Here is a 20853-nt window from a genome sequence, read left to right as displayed (position 1 = left end):
ATCAAGCCATCTAAACTATAAGCTAAGTTAATCTATGCTGTAGCACTGGCTTTTTTGAAGTGTGTTTACTCAGAAATGCTTTTTTGAAATATAAAGCTCTAGTATGGGCATTTTGTGATTGTAAAAAGAGTGGAGAAAACCCTATGAAAGAGACTAGATCACGGACAAAAAATCTTATATAGATATCAATGTCCTGTTAGTCAGACCTTGGTAAATACCTTGGTTTCTGAGGGTTTTCTGCTTTTACATCTGTTATTCACTCATTTAGCACAACCCTTTAGGATTGTGATTGGCTGTTGATCAGTTTGTGCACCATCTGAAACCCAACTCATAAATTATATAAAGTCTCTTTCACTTGTACTACTGACAACTCAGAAAACAGAGACTCCGAGCTCAACCTACACTAGTATTTCACTGGAAAGTTATTTATTTACTCTTTGTTTCATTAAATAATACACTGCTATTATACTCTAGCAAACATCACAATGAGCTTTTGTTTCCTTTATCCTAGGGAATGTACAGAATTCTTAACATGAAACAATACTATTTAACATGAAATCATCTGGCATTTTGGCATCCACTAAATAGCACCCTGGGGTAATACAGTGGAGAATTGATTAATATGAATAAAGGGCAAATTCCTCTCTGAATATTCATTGTATTACAATGTGAATAAGGTGTCATTTCACTTTCTTGACAAGTGTGCTGCCAAAGCATAGCAAAAATAAAAAGTGTATGGCCTTATTTTTCCATTAAAAATGCTTCCATTATCAGTCAACTGTAAATCTGGCTATTTGGAAATGATTACAGAATTAAATACAAAAAATAAATGTTTGCTGCAATTTTTTGCCATTCCCTCCCTCCCCCTTCTTCCCCAGAAAATGTTACAATTCTTTTAAGTTGCTGATAGCTGCCCAGTGGATAAAGAAACCATCACTGGCATAAAGGAACAAGAGAATTTACAATGAAGCATTCAAGAAGTCAGAAGTAGAGCAAGGAAGATAAAGGCAGCTTCACAATTTAAGGTTGTCGGTTCTCTGTTCATTATGAGAGTAATCTTAATTCCAGAAGCTTTCTATAGACAAGGTTTTAGAATACAGTTCACAGCTTTGAAAGGATTTCATTTCAAAGAATATTAACAATCAGACTTATTAAAAAAAAATAATGGCAGGGAAAGTATGCAGACCCATGGCTCAGGGAATTCTTTCAATTCGTCTGCGTACATGTTTGTATCGTTGTTACCTCAAGGTTGTACATGTGAGTCTCTCTGAGTTAGCTCTCTGTGTGTCTCACTAACCTGGAGAAGAAGAAGGGGTGGGATGGTATGGATGGAGCAGATGCCCAACTTTCGCTGCAGGTGAGTCTGGGGTTGGAGAGTAGGTATGTTCTATACAAAGACGCACTAGAATTTTTAGTGTGCACTAAATGCTAGAGACACCCATTTATTCTTATGGGTGTCTCCAATGATTAGCGCGCACTAAAAGTGCTACCTTGCCTTTGGGTGCACCACTAAATTTGCAAACACAATTTTTTGGCGACTTTTATAGAATTAGGGGAAATGCTCCGAAAATATATGGTATACAGTAGTATTTCATGCTTTGGTGTGTGAGGCTGGTCTCACTGCAAAGTGGAGGGCACAGGTTTCACTCCCCAGTTGGGTCTCCCATTCCCAGAATAGACCAGGAGCAGCAACCACAGGCCACGCAGTTGGGAGAGAAGGAGCCCCAACCACAGAACAACAGCGATACCTAGTGGCCAGATTAGTACCCAAGACTTCAGAGTTCTAAAGGTTGCTGTTCTCTGACTGAATACTGTCATTACAGTGACTAGGCTAAGTGTGTGTGTGTGGGGGGGGGGGGGGGGGGGGCATAAAAAACGGGGGGGGGGGGGGGGGGGAAGATTTGCAAATGAAGATTCATAACACCATAGCTAAGAGAAGCCAGCTCAAGGCCCAGCAAAAAAAAAAATTAAGAAAAAGATTGAAAACAAAAACTGCCTAGTTTAGAACCCAATAACAACCAAGCTCATGGTAGTGACTACCATGTTTCCATAAAAATTCAAGATTTCATTGCAAAATGTGTAATACCCTGCTTCGTCATGACAAATGAAAGCCCTGCATACAGTCACTGGAAAGGATGTAATTACTCACTGATTAATGAAGGATACTAGTAATTTAAATAAGTTCTCATCCTCACTGCACTGCAAAATACAATTCTTTAACTGGTTCAGTTAATTCATCATGAAGCAAGTTAATCATACTGACTAATGAAAATATTTGCAATGTTAAGAGCAGTGACAGGAAAGCCTGGTTCAAAAAGGGTTCTGTACATACATCTCGAGTTTGAATGCAATTAATATACGCACGTCTAATTCATGATTTCGTATTTCCCTCACCGCACACATAAGACTTTAATCACATGTGTCAAAATGTCTTGTCATGCTTTATTAGTTAATAATGGTGTCTGGTCATCCAACTTTCCTTTCAGGATAATGACCCCAATCTGAAACAAGCACAGGTGAGGAACGTCAATGCTTTCACTCTCTAGTGCAAAATTCCAGTGATCACACTGGAGTGGAGGAGTGGCCTACTGGTTAGAGCACCGGTCTTGGAATCTAGAAGTGGCCGGTTCAAATCCCGCTGCTGCTCCTTGTGATCTTGGGCAAGTCACTTAACCCCAGCAAGGATGGTGAACATTACCTTTGATAATAATCTCTGCAGCTTTCCATCCTACGCTGTGAAGAAGAAACTTGAATGATCAGGAAAGCGCAGACTACTATGTGACAGGATCGTTTCAAATGCACAACTGTCAGTGCAAGAATTATAGACAACGAGCCTATCTAGTGATGATTCTTTATATCCCACCCAAAGAAAATATGCCCGTGTCATGGTTTTAATGTATGGATATTCTATCTGTTATAATAAAAGTGATGTTATTTATTAATTAAAACATTAGTTTGAATGTTTATATTTATGATTCATTTATTATTCATTATAGGGTCCTTTTATTAAACTGTGTACCCTTATGAGGGTCTTTCCCACGTACTAAGGCCGTTTCTAGCATGACCATCAAAAAGAGATTTTTTTCTTTCAATATTTAAAAAACAGTTTCAAAACTTTCTCCTATTGATTCCGGCACAAATGATGCTGCCAAGGCTGACGAAGAAGAGATACTAAGTGGATCTTTATCTTGGGATATATTTAAACTACCTTCAGATAATTCTGTTTGCAGAGATTGATCTTTAGGCACAACTTTCCCAGGAAGAGGGATATAAAAGACCTCTAACACAAGGAATCTGTAGACTTCAAGCATCACTAAAAAAAAAAAAAAACTAACCACTTCTACACTGATATTCTGTATCGGAAGGAGTGCCACCAAAATAAATTTTTATCCTATATAATAATTCTCACCTCCAACGTTCTAATCTTGCTGCCTGTGTCCATGGCTTCTTCGGAGTTGCTGAGCTAGGCTCTGTAGTCAGGCTGACGTCACCGTTGCAATTATGCTGTGAACTTCAGAACCCGCAAAAAAAGAAAAAAAAAAACATTCCATGCCTCACAGCTGATCCATGTCCAGCGATCCTCCTCTCTCCCCTGCCTCCCCCTGCAGCCACCCATGTCCAGCGACCCTCCTATCCCCTTCCCCCCTGCAGCCACCCATGTCCAGCAACCCTCCTCTCCCCCTGCCCCCCTCTGTAGCCACCCATATTCAACGACCCTGCTCTCTCACCTGCCCCCCCTGCAGCCACCCATGTCCAGCGACCCTCCTATCCTCTGCCCCCCTGCAGCCACCCATGTCCAGCAACCCTCCTCTCCCTCTGCCCCCCTCTGCAGCCACCCATGTCCAACGACCCTGCTCTCTCACCTGCCTCCCCTCCAGCCACCCAGGTTGTGTAGCGAATTCTTCAGGGCAGGCAGGAAAGATCCCCAGCCCTGCCTGCCTGCTGCTGGCACTGGCACTGACCCTCCCCCGCTGCCGGATCGCTGTTCAAAATGGCCGCCGACACTTACAAGGCAGCCTCCAAGACTACAGCACAAGTCTCACGAGTCTGCCATTGGAAGTCTCGGCGGCCATTTTGAACAGCGATCCAGCAGCGGGGGAGGGCCAGCGCCAGCAGCGGGCAGGCAGGACTGGGGATCTTTCCTGCCTGCCCTGAAGAATTCGCTACACAACCTGGGTGGCTGGAGGGGAGGCAGGCGAGAGAGTAGGGTCGTTGGACATGGGTGGCTGGAGGGGGGGCAGGGGGAGAGGAGGGTTGCTGGACATGGTTGGCTGCAGGGGGGGCCCTGAGACAAGAGAGATGGGGGTGGAAGGGGGCCCTCAGACCATAAAAGGGGGGGAGGGGGGTCCTGAGAGAGGGGGTGTGGGGGCACGCACTCACTCTCTGTCTCTCACATATACTCTCTCTGACAATCACACTCTATCTCTCTGTCAAACACACACAGTCTCACACACACACACACACACACTCTGTCTCTCTCTCTCTCATTCTCTCTCTGACACACACACTCCATCTCTCCCACACACTCTCTCTCTCTCTCAAACATACACTCCGAGGAAAACCTTGCTAGCGCCCGTTTCATTTCTGACAGAAACAGGCCTTTTTTACTAGTATATAAATAAAGTGGAGAAAAAAAGACTTCAGTGAGGAAAGGAGACGCGCCTACTTGTAAGGCAAAACCTTCATTATATAGATGGCTCTTAGTAATCATCAGTCATAAAAAAAACTCCACTTGTACTGCAATTTAAATATTCTTCTATATGGCAAAAAAACCTTTTGAAATACAGAATAACCTTAGAAATTATGCAAAAAATCAGTTGCCATCAATATTTATGCATAGTACTTATCTTGGAAACAAACAGTCTCTTCTCTGTCTTGATGCAATATAATCCAATAAAACTATTTAATTCCCAACAGGGGATCCCTGTTTCACCATTTCAGGCTGCTTCAGGGGAAAATTATATTTTGTGATACACAATTCAAGACCATCATTACTTGCAACTTGCTTTAGCGCATCCCACGTTTGGCCATTTTTGAAATGACTAACACAACTTAGTAAAAGGGCCCCATTATTATTATATTTATCACTACTACTGTTTGTTACTTACCCGCATCTTTGTGTTCACTGGTTCTTTCCCTGTGTTTATCATACTAGCCAATTGCCTCTCTCTGCTTACTGTTACAACTATAATCAGGTCTTGGACCAACCCCGGCTCCTACAGGCAAGGTCCGTATAGCAGGTGAGGTTGGAAGGCTGGGTGCTGTTCACTAGTTACACTAATCAAAAAAATATATTGTTAGTCCAATAAAACAGATATTAACTTATTTGCTATTAAAGCTTTGTTGTATTTCTCCTTATTACTAGTTAAGCCAAAAGCCTCAACTTGTAGGCATTTTATTGGAGTTTATTGGTTTTAACTGATAATCAAAAACTCTGGATTTATACCAGCTCCAGCCACAGAAACCTGACCACTTGTACATCTAAGTCAGTTTCTGCTGTTACTCTCTTTAGTACTCCACTATCCTGGCCAAATAGGAATATAATTTAATGCACTTAATCGAACAACCTGTCTGAATATTCACCTCATGTCTTACCACCTACAGAGATCATAATCTCAACAGCTACCCAAACTAGTGAGGCTGTTTACCGAACATCCAGCTACTCAGGTTCCCCACAGCCACTCAGAGAAACAGCAAGACCAGAAAAACAATTTTTTATTTACAGTAAGCACAGTGGAATGGGAAAATTAGGTTCTTACCTTGGTAATTTTCTTTCGTTTAGTCATAGCAGATGAATCCATTACGAGTGGGTTGTGTCCATCAACCAGCAGGAGGAGATACAGAGCACTGAAAAACCATTGTGCCTCATGGCCAGCTAGCTCCATCTGCCTCTTCAGTATTTGAAGCTTCCAAAGCAGTGTTACACCGCAAAGCATAATAACATGAACTTTCCTCACAGCGGATAAACGCCCCAAAACTGGAGCTATAAGTCACAGGAGGGAATGAACTCATCCTCCTGTAACGGAACAGAAATCCTGAAGACTGTTTTCCAACTTCTCCCAATGAGGGAACATATCTACAGGAAAAACTGAACATAAAATTAACATGAATCACATAATGAACCACTGAGAGAGGGCTCATGGATTCATCTGCTATGACTAAAGGAAAGAAAATTACCAAGGTAAGAACCTAATTTTACCTTCCTTGTCATCAAGCAGATGAATCCATTACGAGTGGGATGTATCAAAGCAATCCCTAGATAGGGTGGGAACAAGCCACACCACGCGCCAGCACTTGTGCTCCAAAATGCGCGTCTCTCCTGGCAGCCACATCCAGCCTGTAATGTCGGGCAAACGAGAGCTTAGAAGCCCAAGTAGCTGCACTACATATCTCTTGAAGAGAGAGTGCTCCAGTTTCAGCCCAAGAAGAGGAAAGGCTTCAGGCGGAGGCCGGCCGGATAGCAGATATGCTGAAAAGATAGCTTCTTTGAGCCAACGGGCTATAGTGGCCTTAGACGCTGGAGACCCTCTGCGCGGACCTGACAAAAGAACAAAAAGATGGTCAGAGGTCCTGAAGGCATTTGACATGCGCAGATATTGCAACAGAGCCCTTCGCACATCCAGAAGGTGCAACTGCCCATAGGCTTCTGGAAACTCCTCTTTAGAAAAGGAGGGCAAGAAAATAGGCTGGTTAGGTGAAACGCTGAAACCACCTTAGGCATGAAGGAAGACACCATACGTACCATTACTCCGGACTCTGAGAATTGCAGAAATGGGTCTCGACAGGACAGCGCCTGGAGCTCAGATACCCGTCTCACCGATGTCACGGCCACCAAAAAGACCATCTTTAAGGTCACATCCTTCTCCGAAGCTCGCCTAAGTGGCTCGAAGGGCGAACACTGAAGGGCCTTTAAAATTAACCCCAGGTTCCAGGCCGGACACGGAGCCCGCACGGGAGGACGGAGCCGAAGCACTCCTCTAAGAAACAGTGTCACATCCGGGCAAGCAGCCAGAGAGAGGCCAGAGACCTTCCCTCGAAAACATGCTAAGGCTACCACTTGAACACGCAGGGAATTATAGGTCAAGCCTTTTTGTAAACCATTCTGCAAAAAGTCAAGTATCGGCGAGACAGAAGCCCGCATGGGTGTGATCGCTTTAGAAGCACACCAAGCCTCAAATTGGCACCAAATCCTGGATTAAGCCACGGAAGGGGAACACTTGCGGGCCTGTAGAAGAGTGGAAATGACTTTATTGGAATATCCCTTGTCTCTCAATTGCGCCCTCTATTGAGAGCCATGCCGTAAGACCAAAGCAGCAGGCATCCTCCATGGTCACCGGGCCCTGTGACAACAGGTTTGGTACCAGAGGTAACGGCAGGGGATCCTCTACCAGCATCTGCCGGAGGTCCGCATACCACGGCCTCCTGGGCCAATGAGAACCACCTCTCCTTGGTGTAGCCGAATCCGCAGGAGTACTCGCCCTATCAAGGGCCACAGAGGGAACACATACAGGAGGCCCTGAGGCCAGGGTTGAGCCAAGGCATCCAACCCTGCCGAACGAGGATCTCTCTGTCTGCTGTAGAAGCACAGGACTTTGGCATTTGTGCTTGACGCCATAAGATCCATTACGGGCACATATCTGCAGGAATACTTCGTCTGCAAGTTCCCATTCCGCTGGGTCAATTTGATTCCTGCTCAGATAATCGGCTTGCACATTGCTCTGACCTGCAATATGAGCTGCTGACAGAAACTGCAGATAAAGCTAGGCCCAGTGGCAAATCTGTGCAGCCTGCGTGGATAGTGCTATGCACTGAGTGCCTCCTTGGTGATTTATGTAGGCCACTGCTGTCGTGTTGTCCGACAGAACTCTGACAGCCAATCCTTCCAGGGTCAATTGAAAGGCCAGAAGCGCCTGGAAAATCGCTTTCAACTCCAAACGATTGATGGACCACTCCGACTCCTCGGGTGTCCAAAGACCCTGGGCATGCCTTCCCCAGCAAAGTGCACCACAGCCCTTCAGGCTGGCATCTATTACCACCAGGCACCAATTGGGGAGCGCTAGCGGCATTCCTCACCGCAGCATGCTGTCTGAGAGCCACCACTCCATACTGAGCCGGGCCGCAGGGAGCCACGTGAGTCTGCATTGATAATCCTGAGATATTGGAGACCACCGTTGAAGCAGGGAGCACTGCAGAGTTCTCAGGTGCACTCTCGCCCAAGGCACCACTTCCAAAGTGGCCATCATCGACCCCAACAGCTGGACAATGTCCCAAGCTCGCGGGCGAGGCATCCTCAGGAGCAGACGGACCTGGTTCTGAAGCTTGCACTGTCTTTGCTCAGGTAGGAAGACCATTGCCGAGGCTGTGTCGAACCGGACCCCCAAATATTCTAGAGATTGAGAGGGGGTCAGGTGACTTTTGGCTGTATTGATGACCCAGCCCAGAGATTGCAGTACTGAGACCACTCTGGCTGTAACCTGATGAGTCTCTTCTGCAGATTCTGCTCTGATGAGCCAGTCGTCTAGGTACGGGTGAACCCGGATACCCTCTTGCCTGAGAAAAGCAGCTACTTCCACCATTACCTTGGAAAAGGTTCGGGGAGCTGTGGCAAGGCCAAAAGGAAAGGCCCGAAACTGGAAATGCTTTCCCATCACCGCAAAACGCAGAAACCTCTGGTGCAGGGGCCAAATCGGTATGTGCAAGTAAGTTTCTTTCAGGTCCAGAGACGTGAAAAACTCTCCTGGCTGTACCGCTGCTAAGACAGAGCGCAGGGTTTCCATGTGAAAATGCCGCACGTTCAGAGATTTGTTGACTTGTTTTAGGTCTAGGATAGGCCGGAAAGACCCTCCTTTTCGCGGCACCACGAAGTAAATGGAATAACAGCCAGAGCCGCATTCGGCGGGAGGCACGGGGGAAACCGCCCCAATGTGAATCAAGCCTTGCAAGGTCTCCTCTACTGCTGCCCGTTTGGCGGCAGAACCGCATCGGGACTCCACAAACATATCTCTTATCGGGAAATTGAATTCTATTTTGTAGCCTTCTCCAATCAGGTCCAAGACCCACTGATCTGAGGTAATCTTGGCCCACTCTTCGAGAAAGAGGGAAAGTCATCCTCCTATCACAGGAATCGAAGAGGGGGCCGGCGCACCATCATTGAGATTTGATTTGCTTACTTTATTTTTTGTCTATTAGATTGTAAGCTCATTGAGCAGGGACTGTCTTTCTTCTATATTTGTGCAGCGCTGCGTACGCCTTGTAGCGCTACAGAAATGCTAAATAGTAGTAGTAGTAGAGAGGGTCGCCCATGAACTCCAGGTCTTGCGCCTGCTGCTGCGGAACGTTTGTTCAAGTGAAAGGAGTTCCTCTACTGAAAACGGGCACGCGAAGTGAACCCAGCAGAACGCCCCAGGCGGTACCTTCTAGCTTCACGGAAGCGAGGTCTGTAAGAGGAGAGAACCACCTGACCCTTGGAAGAAGGCCGCGGCCTATCCTCGGGTAAGCGCTGGGGTTTGGCATCCCCCAGGCCTTTCACAATTTTTTCCAACTCCTCACCAAACAGGAGAAGGCCTTGAAAGAGCAACTTCACCAACCTTTGCTTAGAGGCCATGACAGCTACCCAATGCCGTAGCCACAGAAGACGACGAGCCACCACCGCTACAGCCCTCTGTTTAGCTGAAGCTCTGACCAGATCATAAAGGGCGTCAGCCAAAAATGACAAGGCCGACTCCATTCACGGTGCCACCTCCGTAAGGGACTCCGCTCCATCTACGGGCTGTTCCACTACCTGTTGTAACCAAGCCAGGCAGGCTCGGGCAGCGTAGCAGCTGTATGCAGACGCCCGTCTGTGAGGAAAGTTTGATGCAACAGTGAAAGAGGCAAATTTCCAACTCTGGAGGATCAGTAGAGTGGGAAAGGCAGAGAAAGGGCGAACCTATGTGCCTGCATCCACAGCGTGCGCAAAGACAGGGACAGGGCTTGCCTATTTGCCTACTTCCACATCGGGGGCTGGGTAAGGCAGGGAAAGGGCTAACCTATTTGCCTTTAAAATGGGCACCATCAGCCACAACACCCCTGCTACAACTGGCAAAAGCACAGAAGCCACCCCAGGCAGATTTTCTGAAAGAGCTTGAACAAGCTGCAACCACCCTGCTGGGGAGATAGAGAATACTGAAGAGGCAGATGGAGCTAGCTGGCCATGAGGCACTATGGTTTTTCAGTGCTCTGTATCTCCCCCTGCTGGTTGATGGACACAACCCACTCGTAATGGATTCATCTGCTTGATGACAAGGAAGTGTTTGCTGGTGGATCCCAGACATAGTAGAACATTTCCCGAGGTTCTCCTGTTTTCCTGGAAGCAGTTTTCAAACTGCCCATGTTGGGTTGAAGTCCACGGGTACTTTTAACCCAACAAATTGAAAAAGTGAAAGTAGTTGTATACTTTTGCTTTGAAATTCGGCAAAGATCCCCCAGCTATTTTCATGATCTTTTTCCAACAGCTCTATTTTCAAGAAAAATCGTGCTTTTGGACTGGAAAATATAATCTATTCCTGTTATTACCCTCTCTGAATGTAAACACACTCTCAGGACCACATCCTCTTATGCACACTATGGAACAATATGGGACCTTGAGAAGGAACACTTTTGGGCAGCGGAGTAAATGCAGGAAAACTGTTTTTAACCTTTGTAAATTACCCTCTGGAGCAATTTTCAAAACTATGCAGGCAGCTGCAAAGGCTGCAGGTACTTGTACCCTCAACCTTTCTATCTGGTAGTGCAATTTATCTAGAAAATACTGGAAAAGGCACCTGCAAAGATTTATACCAGCTCTTTTGGGGTTCTTTTTAAGCAGATGCAAAAAACTATCACAATAAACCCTTTTACTAAACAGCATCGAGTACTAATGTGCAATCTCCTTCCCTTTTACCTATCCTATCCTTGTCTACCTTCCCTATTCCAACTCATATATTCCTAGGCGCTGTTGCCACTGTTTTTTTTTCTCAGCTCTTAATAATCTTTTCACGTGTCCTTAATAATGCTTTTTCACTATGTAAGTAGCTTTGATCATCACAGTTTATAATACTCTTCCTACATTTTCTTGTTTTGCTTTATTTTCTACCATGTAAGATACTTTCTTTTACAATGTAAGCCGCACTGAGCCTGCTGTTTGTGGGAAAGCGCGGAGTACAAATGTAATAAATAAATAAATAAATAAAGGGATCCTTTTACTAAGCTGTGTTAGGTGCTAATACACATCTAACGCAGCTAAAGATGGAATACCGCGGGACGCACTCAGGGGCCCTTTTACTAAGCTGTGTAAGCATCTACACGCACCCAACGCATGCCAAAATGGAGTTACAGCTCAGCTACCGCGTGGATCTTGCGGTAATTTCATTTGTGGCGTGCATCCGAAAATGAAGTTTTATTTTCTGACGCACATAATGGGCGCGCGCCAAGTGGCATTTGACACGCATAGGTCATTACCACCCGGTTACTGCATGAGACTTTATCGCTAGGTCAATGGCTAGCGGTAAGGTCTCAGATCAAAAATGGATGCGCGGCAATTTTCATTTTGTCGCACGTTCATATTCGGCAAAAAACAATTTTTAAAGGCATTTTTTGCAGGTTTGCACTGAAAAATGATTCTGCTTGCACCCAAAACACGTGTCTATATACTACCACAGGCCATTTTTCAGTGCAACTTAGTAAAAGGACCCCTCAGTTATTCTGTGGTAACCTTGAAAACTGCAACCACCAAACAAAAGAGCAAGGCGAATACCAAGAGGATATCCAATATTCAAAGACCTTTCCTGTAGCAACACAAAGAAGAACTTGACACGGAAGTGTTTCGGTGTGTGAGCTACTGTCCTCTTTCCACACTGTTTCTCTGCTGCCAACCATATTTCTGTTTCTTAAAATCAGAGGGGCCTTTTACTAAGGAACGTAGGAGTCAATTTTGAAATAACGTCTGGCTACCGAATGCCCTGGGAAACAAAGGGGCAGACGAACTGCAAACTCCAAGATGGAAAATATACAAAGCAGATCGTTGATGGATAAAAATGATTTTAATAATAAATTAAAATATGCATACAATAGCCCGACATGGGCCGTGTTTCGCCCTACTGGGCTGCTTCAGGGGCTCTTCAATGAAACATTGAAGAGCCCCTGAGGCAGCCCAGTAGGGCGAAACACGGCCCATGTCGGGCTTTGTATATTTTCTACCGAATGCCCTGGGCAGTAATTCCATTTTTTAGGAGCGTCAGCTAGGCGCCTCGGAAAATATTTGTTATTTTATGGCATGTGGCGCTAACCGAGCGGTAATCGTCTGTGTACGCGCGCTGATGATTACTGCCCGGGTTAACACGCGAGACCATACCGCTAAGTCAATGGATGACAGTAAAGTCTCAGGACCAAAATGGACGCGCACCAATTTTTAATTTGCCACACGTCCATTTTTGCCCCCCCCCCCCCCCCCAAAAAAAGGCCTTTTTTACAGGAGTGCCAAAAAAAATGGTATTGCGCACGTCTCCACAGTTAACAGTCGTGGACAGACATCTGTCAGCTACGGGCAGCACTGCTTTCAACTTCTAGTTGGTGGTTTACTCCTGATGCAGCCATTTTGGCAAAATGTGGCCACATCTGGTCTTTTTTTAATAAAGAAGTCCTTGGACTTTTGGTCTGCTTTGTTTTTCACGTCCAGATTGGCCACTGCCAGATCAGGATGCTGGGTCTGATGGAACTTTGCTCTGACCCAGTATGGATTTTCTGATGTTCTTAAGAGAGAGAGAAAGAGAGAAAAAACAAAACAGAGAGACATTTGATACATATTTTTTTATTGGATTAACCTTAACCCATTTTTCACAACCTGCTTCCTCAGGTCAGGGAAGGAGGTTCTGCCTTGGAAAACTTGTAAAAAAAAATGTATTAAGTTACTCCAATAAAAAAAGTCATCATCTTATTTTCCTTTCTTTTGCTTTATTTCTATTACCTTTAAAGTGGAATAACAGGACAACTGTACTACATAAAGAAAGGAACAGGGACGCAGTACATCAGTACTGTGCTTACAAATTAAAATATATACAAACCTTACCGGCAAATCAATAAAAATATTATTATGAAGAGACCCTTAGCAACAAAGTGGTGTTTTATTAGATACATCACTTTTAAAGAAGTCTTTACACTCGTTCCACAGGGCATAACACATAATTGCTTCATAACAATGAAAAATATGAGTCATTTTTAAAAACAAAGTTCTAGGCACTCCCCACTGACAAAATAATACAATGCATCAGTGGAAATTACAGTTTGCAACTAGTTAAAACATATTTTCCCTCCTACATTGTATAAGTACAGTCTTACAAGCTAAAATAAATTAAGTTGTGCCCAAGGTAGATGAAAGCACTCATTGACAATGTCGTGTTCTAGGGCTGTCCTTGATTTTAGGTGACACGAAGGACGAGCAAAACAAATTAATGGGGTGATGGGAGGAGAGATCCTTCTCCAAAAATCTGAAAAAAAGGGTCAAAGGGTGTTTCCTAATATCTATATATATATAAAACTAACCCTCAACGTTCTACTTGCACTGACGTCACTGAAGCCAGGTTCATAAGTTCGAAGCTCTGAAGCCACACAAAATCACAGTCTGTGGACCCCGCCCTCGCGTCAAACGTTATGACGTTGAGGGCGGAGCACATTCTCAGCTTCAATGTTGTACTGCACTGTAGCTCTTCATGACGTCGAGGGCGGGGCGGAGCACACGTTACTCTATCGGTTCCTACTGCAGGGGCATTCACATGACCCTGAAATCTTCTGTTTCGGCAGGTCAGTGGGGTGGGGGGGGCCTTCGGAGAGGGGGAGCGCCGGCAGCGACGACATCGGTGGGGGTGGAAGGGGCTGCACTGGCAACACACACATCGGGGGGAACGGAACGGTCACGGACGCTGGGGGGCGTGCCAAAAGGGCCAGGGTCACAGCACATTCACACGGAGGCTGCAGGGGGGCCGGCAACACACGGAGACACAAAGGGACGGAGGGAAGTCTTGCTAGCGCCCGTTTCACTGCGATTTGAAACGGGCCTTTGTTACTAGTGTAATATATTTATGCTTCCTACTTTTGTGTAAACGCTCTTTGGAAAAAGAGTGAACACTGTGGGGTCCTTTCACCAAGCCGCGCAAAAAAGTAGCCGGCACTGGTGTCGGCATGTAGGTTTTCGACAACCTGCAGCCACTTTTTTTTTTTCAAAAGTCCATGTGAAAATAAGAGTCCCTCAACAATTTCAGGCTTCAGTTGTCATCTTTGCAGCCACTTTTAGAACAGCAGTAAAATGTTCGACATGCCATATTTTCCTGTAATGGCCACACGCTAATTTCTACTACTACTACTTATCATTTCTAAAGTGCTACTAGACGTACGCAGCACTGTACACTTGAACATGAAGAGGCAGTCCCTGCTCGACAGAGCTCACAATCTAATTAGGACAGACAAACAGGACAAGTAAGAGATAAGGACAAAGAGTAGCAACATTCCAGAATCCCGAAGAGTAGCAAGATTCTGTACAAAATCCCAAAGAGTAGCAAGATTCCAGAATCCCAAAGACTACTAGTACTTATCATTTCTATAGTGCTACTAGATGTACGCAGCGCTGTACACTTGAACATGAAGAGACGGTCCCTGCTCGACAGAGCTTACAATCTAATTAGGACGGACAGACAAACAGGACAAACAAGAGATAAGGGAATATTAAAGTGAGGATGATAAAATAAGGGTTCTGAAGAAGTGAATAAGGGTTTGAAGTTAAAAGCAACATCAAAAAGGTGGGCTTTTAGCTTAGATTTGAAGACGGCCAGAGATGGAGCTTGACGTACCGGCTCAGGAAGTCTATTCCAGGCATATGGTGCAGCAAGATAAAAGGAACAGAGTCTGGAGCTAGCAGTGGAGGAGAAGGGTGCAGATAAGAGAGATATACCCAGTGAACGGAGTTCCCGGGGAGGAATGTAGGGAGAGATGAGAGTGGAGAGGTACTGAGGAGCTGCAGAGTGAATGCACTTATAGTTCAATAAGAGGAGTTTGAACCGTATGCGGAAACGGATAGGAAGCCAGTGAAGTGACTTGAGGAGAGGGCTAATATGAGCTAATTTCCCCATTAGCGTGTGGCCATTAACGAGGGACCCCTTACTGTCACCTATTCAGGTGGTGGTAAGGGCTCTCGTGCTACTCCTGAGCTAATTGGGTAGTGTACGGTAACGTGCCCATGCTACTTGACTAGTGCAGGCACCTACTCTCCGCCCATGGGCACACCTCCCGCAGTGCCAAATAAAAAATATTTTCCAGTGTGGCATTAGAGTGCGCTGAGCAGGAAACTACTGCGGGATGCCTTGGCACGCCCCATGGTATTTCCCGTTTAGCATGCGGTAGGTCCGCATGAGGCCTACTGCACCTTAATAAAAGGGGCCCAAAGTGTAAAGAGGATGCATTTCTTGAGTGTGCACTCTCTCTCTCTCAACAGTGTGTGAACCATCATCTTAATGACAATCATTAGAGAACGGGGAAGAGAAAGGGGAAAAAAATTACACAAAAATGTTATTCCTGCCCATCCCCTATTATGTAATACAAAACTAAGAGCCCTGTTTACTAAGCAGCATTATAGGCTCGTTAACGTTTTTAACGCGCGTTAATCATGTACGTGCCTACAATACTTTATTTGTTACATTTGTATCCCACCTTATCCCACCTCTTTGCAGGCTCAAAGTGGCTTACAATACATCATGAGTAGTGGAGGAGTGTTAGTAATATAAAGATATAGTATTCCTATAGGCGCCTACATGATTAGAACGCGCTAAGGGTAGGCATGCTAAAAACACTAACGCGCCTTAGTAAACAGGGCCCTAAATCTGTTTTTTAAGTAATTTACCAATATAATTGAAAGTTAGTAAAAAAGAAAGTGGAGGTCACTCTGGACACATATACTGAACTGGATTGAGGAGCGAAGGGATGTGCATACAAAGTTCCAAAAGATATCCAGTGGAGGAAACATAAATAACTCAAAGACGTTTGAAGCATAGATTGTAAGCTCCTTTGAGCAGGGACCGTCCTTTTTGTTTATTTTGTACAGCGCTGCGTAACCCTAGTAGCGTTCTAGAAATGTTAAGTAGTAGTAGTAGTAGTATGACCTAGGATTGCGGATTAATGTGAGATCTTATGGACATATGGAGGGAGCACGTCTTTACGGAAGCAAAGCTTTGGTTAAAAGCATTATTGCATGTTGTTCAACACCTTCTATGGAAGAGTGGAAAATCAATGTTGAAAAATTGTTAAAGAGAGAATTTCAGTTGTTGAACTTTACACTCTATCAATTCAGGAAGGTTGTGTATCAGAGAATAATATTATTAGCACTAGTTAAGATTGAATGAGAATGAATGGAGAGTACGACTGATGGAGGAAAATTTGATATGAAACAAGTAATGGGAAATTGTTGAATATAAATAATATGTCATAAGTGGATAATAAAATCACAAGTATTTATAAATCACAATAGTGGTTACTATTAAGGGAAGAATTAAGTAATTTACCAGAGATATTCCCTTTTCAACCAGCTACTCCAATTGGTCGCTTTTCTTAAACCCCCTCACACAACCTTCATTCAATCTATTGCCTCAACATTCCCCCGCCTCTAGACTACTACTACTACTACTACTTATTTCTATAGCGCTACTAGAGGTACGTAGCGATGAAGAGACAGTCCCTGCACGACAAAGCTTACAATCTAATTAGGACAAACAGGACAAATAAGGGATAAGGGAATTACTAAGGTGGGAATGATAAAACATGGGTAGTGAACAAGCAAGAATCTCTTCTTTCAACTGCCCACCCTCACCTCGAGCCCACATATGATCATCCGTCTCAAAATCCTCATTTCCGCATTCAGATATTTAGAAAACAATAAGAAGCAAAACCCATCGAAACATAGAAAATGACAGCGACTGCCACCCAGAAGTTGAAGGGGCCTGGCAAGATAGAGTGCGCAGCAGTCATTTAAGATAGAGTGCGCAGCAGTCATTTTGTAAAAGGTGCTGCAACGAGTAGAAGAGAGAAGGCATTGCCTCCTGTCCTTTGGACCTCACTAGACCTCTACTAAGTAAGCCCAGGGAGGCTTATAGCGATGGGTTCGATCAGCCCCTTCTTTACATCGGAGGTGGGAAGGAGGGGGAACGGGGTCAATGGGGAGGGGCACCTGTAAAGCTGTTGCCAAAACGAGGAAGTTAACTGGGCACCCCTTCCATAGACTGCCCCCGCATTAACTGAACATCTAGGGGTCCTTTTACTAAGGTGCACCGAAAAATGGGCTGCGCTAGCAGATCCATTTTTCAGCGCACCTGTAAAAAATGTCTTTTTTATATTTTTGCTGAAAACGGATGTACAGCAAAATAAAAATTGGCGCGCGTCCATTTTGTGTCCGAGACCTTACTGCCATTGACTTAGCGGTAAGGTCTCACGCGTTAAATCTGCGGTAACCGTCTACGCGCGTATAATGACGATTACTGCCCGGTTTCTGTCACGCCCCAGAAAATAAAAATTATTTTCTGGCGCGTGTAGCGGACGCGTGTCAAAAATGAAATTACTGCAAAGGTCCTGCGGTAGCCAGGTGAACTCAAACTTGATGTGCATTGGGCGTGCGTAGGCGTCTATGCGGCTTAGTAAAAGGGCCCCCTAGAAACTTAACCAGCAGAAGCCTCTCCTGCATGGCTAAATTGCTTAGAATATCAAGCAGTATGTTTTTCTCTCCGACATTTGGCCAGGAACCTTTGATTAGATATTTGGCTAACTGTTCATCGTTACAAGAGGTTTACAGCAATTCTGCTATTTTGAGAAGTGCATCTGCTGTTCTTCTATTGTAGCTGTTTGTGGTTTTCTCAATAAAAATACTGAAGTTTGGAAACAATGGCAGAAAAAAAAGACCATCCAGCTATCCAGTCCGCCCATCCACACTATGAAGGTTTACCAGTACAGCAGCTTACTTTCCCTCAGAAGTCCTCTGTGCTTGTCTGAAGTTTGTTGTTTGCTTACATTTTTCTTTGCTGGATTTGAATTTGATGGGAGGGGCACGGGCATGGCAGGGGCGTTGCAACAATTCTTGTACGCGCTTTACAGAATAGTTACATTTACTCGCACAACTGCCGCATTTAGGCGTTACCATTTACGCCAGCCATAGACACGGTGTAAGTGCCCGCCCTTAAAGTCTGTCACGTAACTGCCGCCTTACGCTAGCATTCTATTACAGATCTGGCGCAACTCTGCCGTTCTACAATACTAGCTTAGCACCCAGTTTTTTGGCGCCTAACTTTAGAGACCTATATTGCATTTTCTTTTCGACTAAGTTTTTCTAAGTCCTGCAATTTTGTGCACTCTTTCGTTTGAAATCATGCCCTTCCAGCTAATCTTCACAATTCTCCAGTCATTTCAAATGGATGTATTTTCTTTATCATGTCTTTAGATTATGCATGTTCACTTCAAAAACCATGTCTGCTGGGATGCACAGTTTTTGTGAATATGGTCCTTAATATACACTATTATCAGACACGCCTATATTCATAAAAAATGAATATTTAAAGAATCGGGCATGAAGGCCTGTGAAACTGACAGTAAAAAAAAAAAAAAAAAAAAAAAAAAAATGTCAAACATGCACAACTAAAAATGGCAGCCTGTTAACTATTTTATCAAGGAAATTTGCTAAGTGCCTACAAACCATCTGATTCCAGCATTAAGTATTGATATTGACAAACACGCTTTTTATAGGAGGGAAAACCAGCTGTGCTGCAAGGCGAATCAAGCAGATTTCATTCAACTTACTTAATTTGTTAGAAGCCTTAAGAGCATCTTTTGCTGTCTCAGCCACAAAGAATCTCTGAACTGTCACCCCATGGTCTGCCATCAGCTTTTTGCTCTGGTATTCCTGCAGGTTCAGCCATCGCTTGTGTGTCACTTGAACACCCTATGTGAATGAGAGAAGACATAACCTTTCTTACAAGTAGCTCATGTCGAAATGCTGTCCGAACTTCAATCAAACAAACAAAACCCTAACAAAAAGTCTTTCAAGCCGCTAATACCTTGTAGTTCTAACAGGTTAACAGAACAAGAACAGACTCCTGAAATAGTCAAAATTAAATTCAAAACAATAAATAATGTAATATAAACATAAAAGAAAACAAAATTGCACTTTACCTATCAGGATTTGAAATTTAAAAACAAAGCAAAACCAAAAAAAAGACTAATTACTTCATAATACAAATTTTTGAAATAAGGTTTTTAAGATTTTTCCTAAAATCAAGATAAGAACATGAGATCTGAAAAATAAAAGGAAGACCTTTCCAAAATCTTGCCACTTGGAAACCTAGAAAGAGCTCAACCTGTTTTAAATGTTTTCGACCCCTTAACGAAGGAAAATGAAACAGACTAGGACTAGTGCACCTACAGTTTCCCCCCCAAATAGAAAAGTGGATGTGATCATAAAAATACCCAGGTACTAAACTTCATAACAGCTTAAAAATAAAACAAACCAGTTTGAACTGAATTCTTCTATTGGAAGCCAGTGAAAATGATTAAAATAAACTGAGATTCTGTCTGACTTTTTCAAGGAGAAGATCAGGTAACAAGCTGTGTTCAGACCAATTGCAATTTTTTCAGTTATTTATGAGACCATCCCAAATACATGATGTTACAGTAAACTCCATTTGGGACAAGATCATAGCCTGGACCAGAAGTCTAATTTACGAATTTGACAAAGTTTTATCATTATCAAAAAAGTCTTAGAAATAAGCTGATTTGTGGATCAAGAGAAAGGGTACAATCAATTAGAATGCCCCAAATTTTAACTACTGGAGAGAATTTATAATTTACTACGTTAATATTGATAGAATCATCTTGGATGGCAGAGAATAAATTAAAACTAAATATGGATAAAATGAATTTCTTACTTATTGATACAAAAAAGAATAGATTCTATTCCAGATTCTATCAGTTGAATACAACTATGAATTCTAGGTTTTTCGTCTTCTAGAACAGAACCCAGCAGGATAAGAACTGGAATGTTGTCTGCAAAGCTATATGGAAGAAAACTTCAAACTCCCAATCAGGTACCTAATGAGTGTAGAAATAGACTGACAAGTGTCAGGGAGTGGAAATCCTTGATGGATACCACTTGGATTTTGCCAGCTGCAAGATAGAACATAGTAACATAGTAGATGACGGCAGAAAAAGACCTGCACGGTCCATCCAGTCTGCCCAAGAAGATAAATTCATATGTGCTACTTTTTTTATTTGTACTGTCCTCTTCAACATCTCTTCATCCTGTTAGATCTAGTAGTTACAAATCCTTTGAACAAGCACAGGACTTTTCCAGCAAGTCCCACATTTTCCATGTCTTGGATCAAGATGTTATGGTCCACCAGGTCAAAGGCAGAGGACAGATCAAATTGAAGAACCAAAGCCCTCTTCCCTTCACTAAGAAATAATCTAATATGATCGAGTAACGAGCCTATAACTGTTTCAGTACTAAATAGTAACATAGTAGATGACGGCAGAAAAAGACCTGCACGGTCCATCCAGTCTGCCCAACAAGACAAACTCATATGTGCTAGTTTTTGTGTATATCTTACCTTGATTTGTAACTGTCATTTTCAGGGCACAGACCGTACAAGTCTGCCCAGCACTATCCCCGCCTCCCAACACCGGCTCTGGCACAGACCGTATAAGTCTGCCCAGCACTATCCCTGCCTCCCACCACCGGCTCAGGGAGCGGTGAAAATATGATGATTGTCCAAGCAAAGCAGGACAAATGTGTTTTCTACTCGATTTCATCAATAC

General features: G+C 43.9%; 1 protein-coding gene across 1 annotated transcript in view; it reads right to left on the bottom strand.

Moving 5' to 3' along the window:
• The window catches only part of SUCLG2 (succinate-CoA ligase GDP-forming beta subunit), a 274022-nt gene that overhangs the window by 213402 nt on the left and 39767 nt on the right, over positions 1-20853 (bottom strand). Inside the window, exon 2 of the mRNA XM_030206066.1 lies at positions 18841-18982. Within this exon, the coding sequence (XP_030061926.1) occupies positions 18841-18982 (142 nt within the window). The remainder of the gene's footprint in view (positions 1-18840; positions 18983-20853) is intronic.

This window comes from Microcaecilia unicolor, chromosome 6 (assembly GCF_901765095.1).
Source record: "Microcaecilia unicolor chromosome 6, aMicUni1.1, whole genome shotgun sequence".
In the NCBI taxonomy this organism is placed as follows: domain Eukaryota; kingdom Metazoa; phylum Chordata; class Amphibia; order Gymnophiona; family Siphonopidae; genus Microcaecilia; species Microcaecilia unicolor.
The sequence above is the reverse complement of the archived record's forward strand: the minus strand, read 5'-3'. Positions and strand labels throughout refer to the sequence as shown.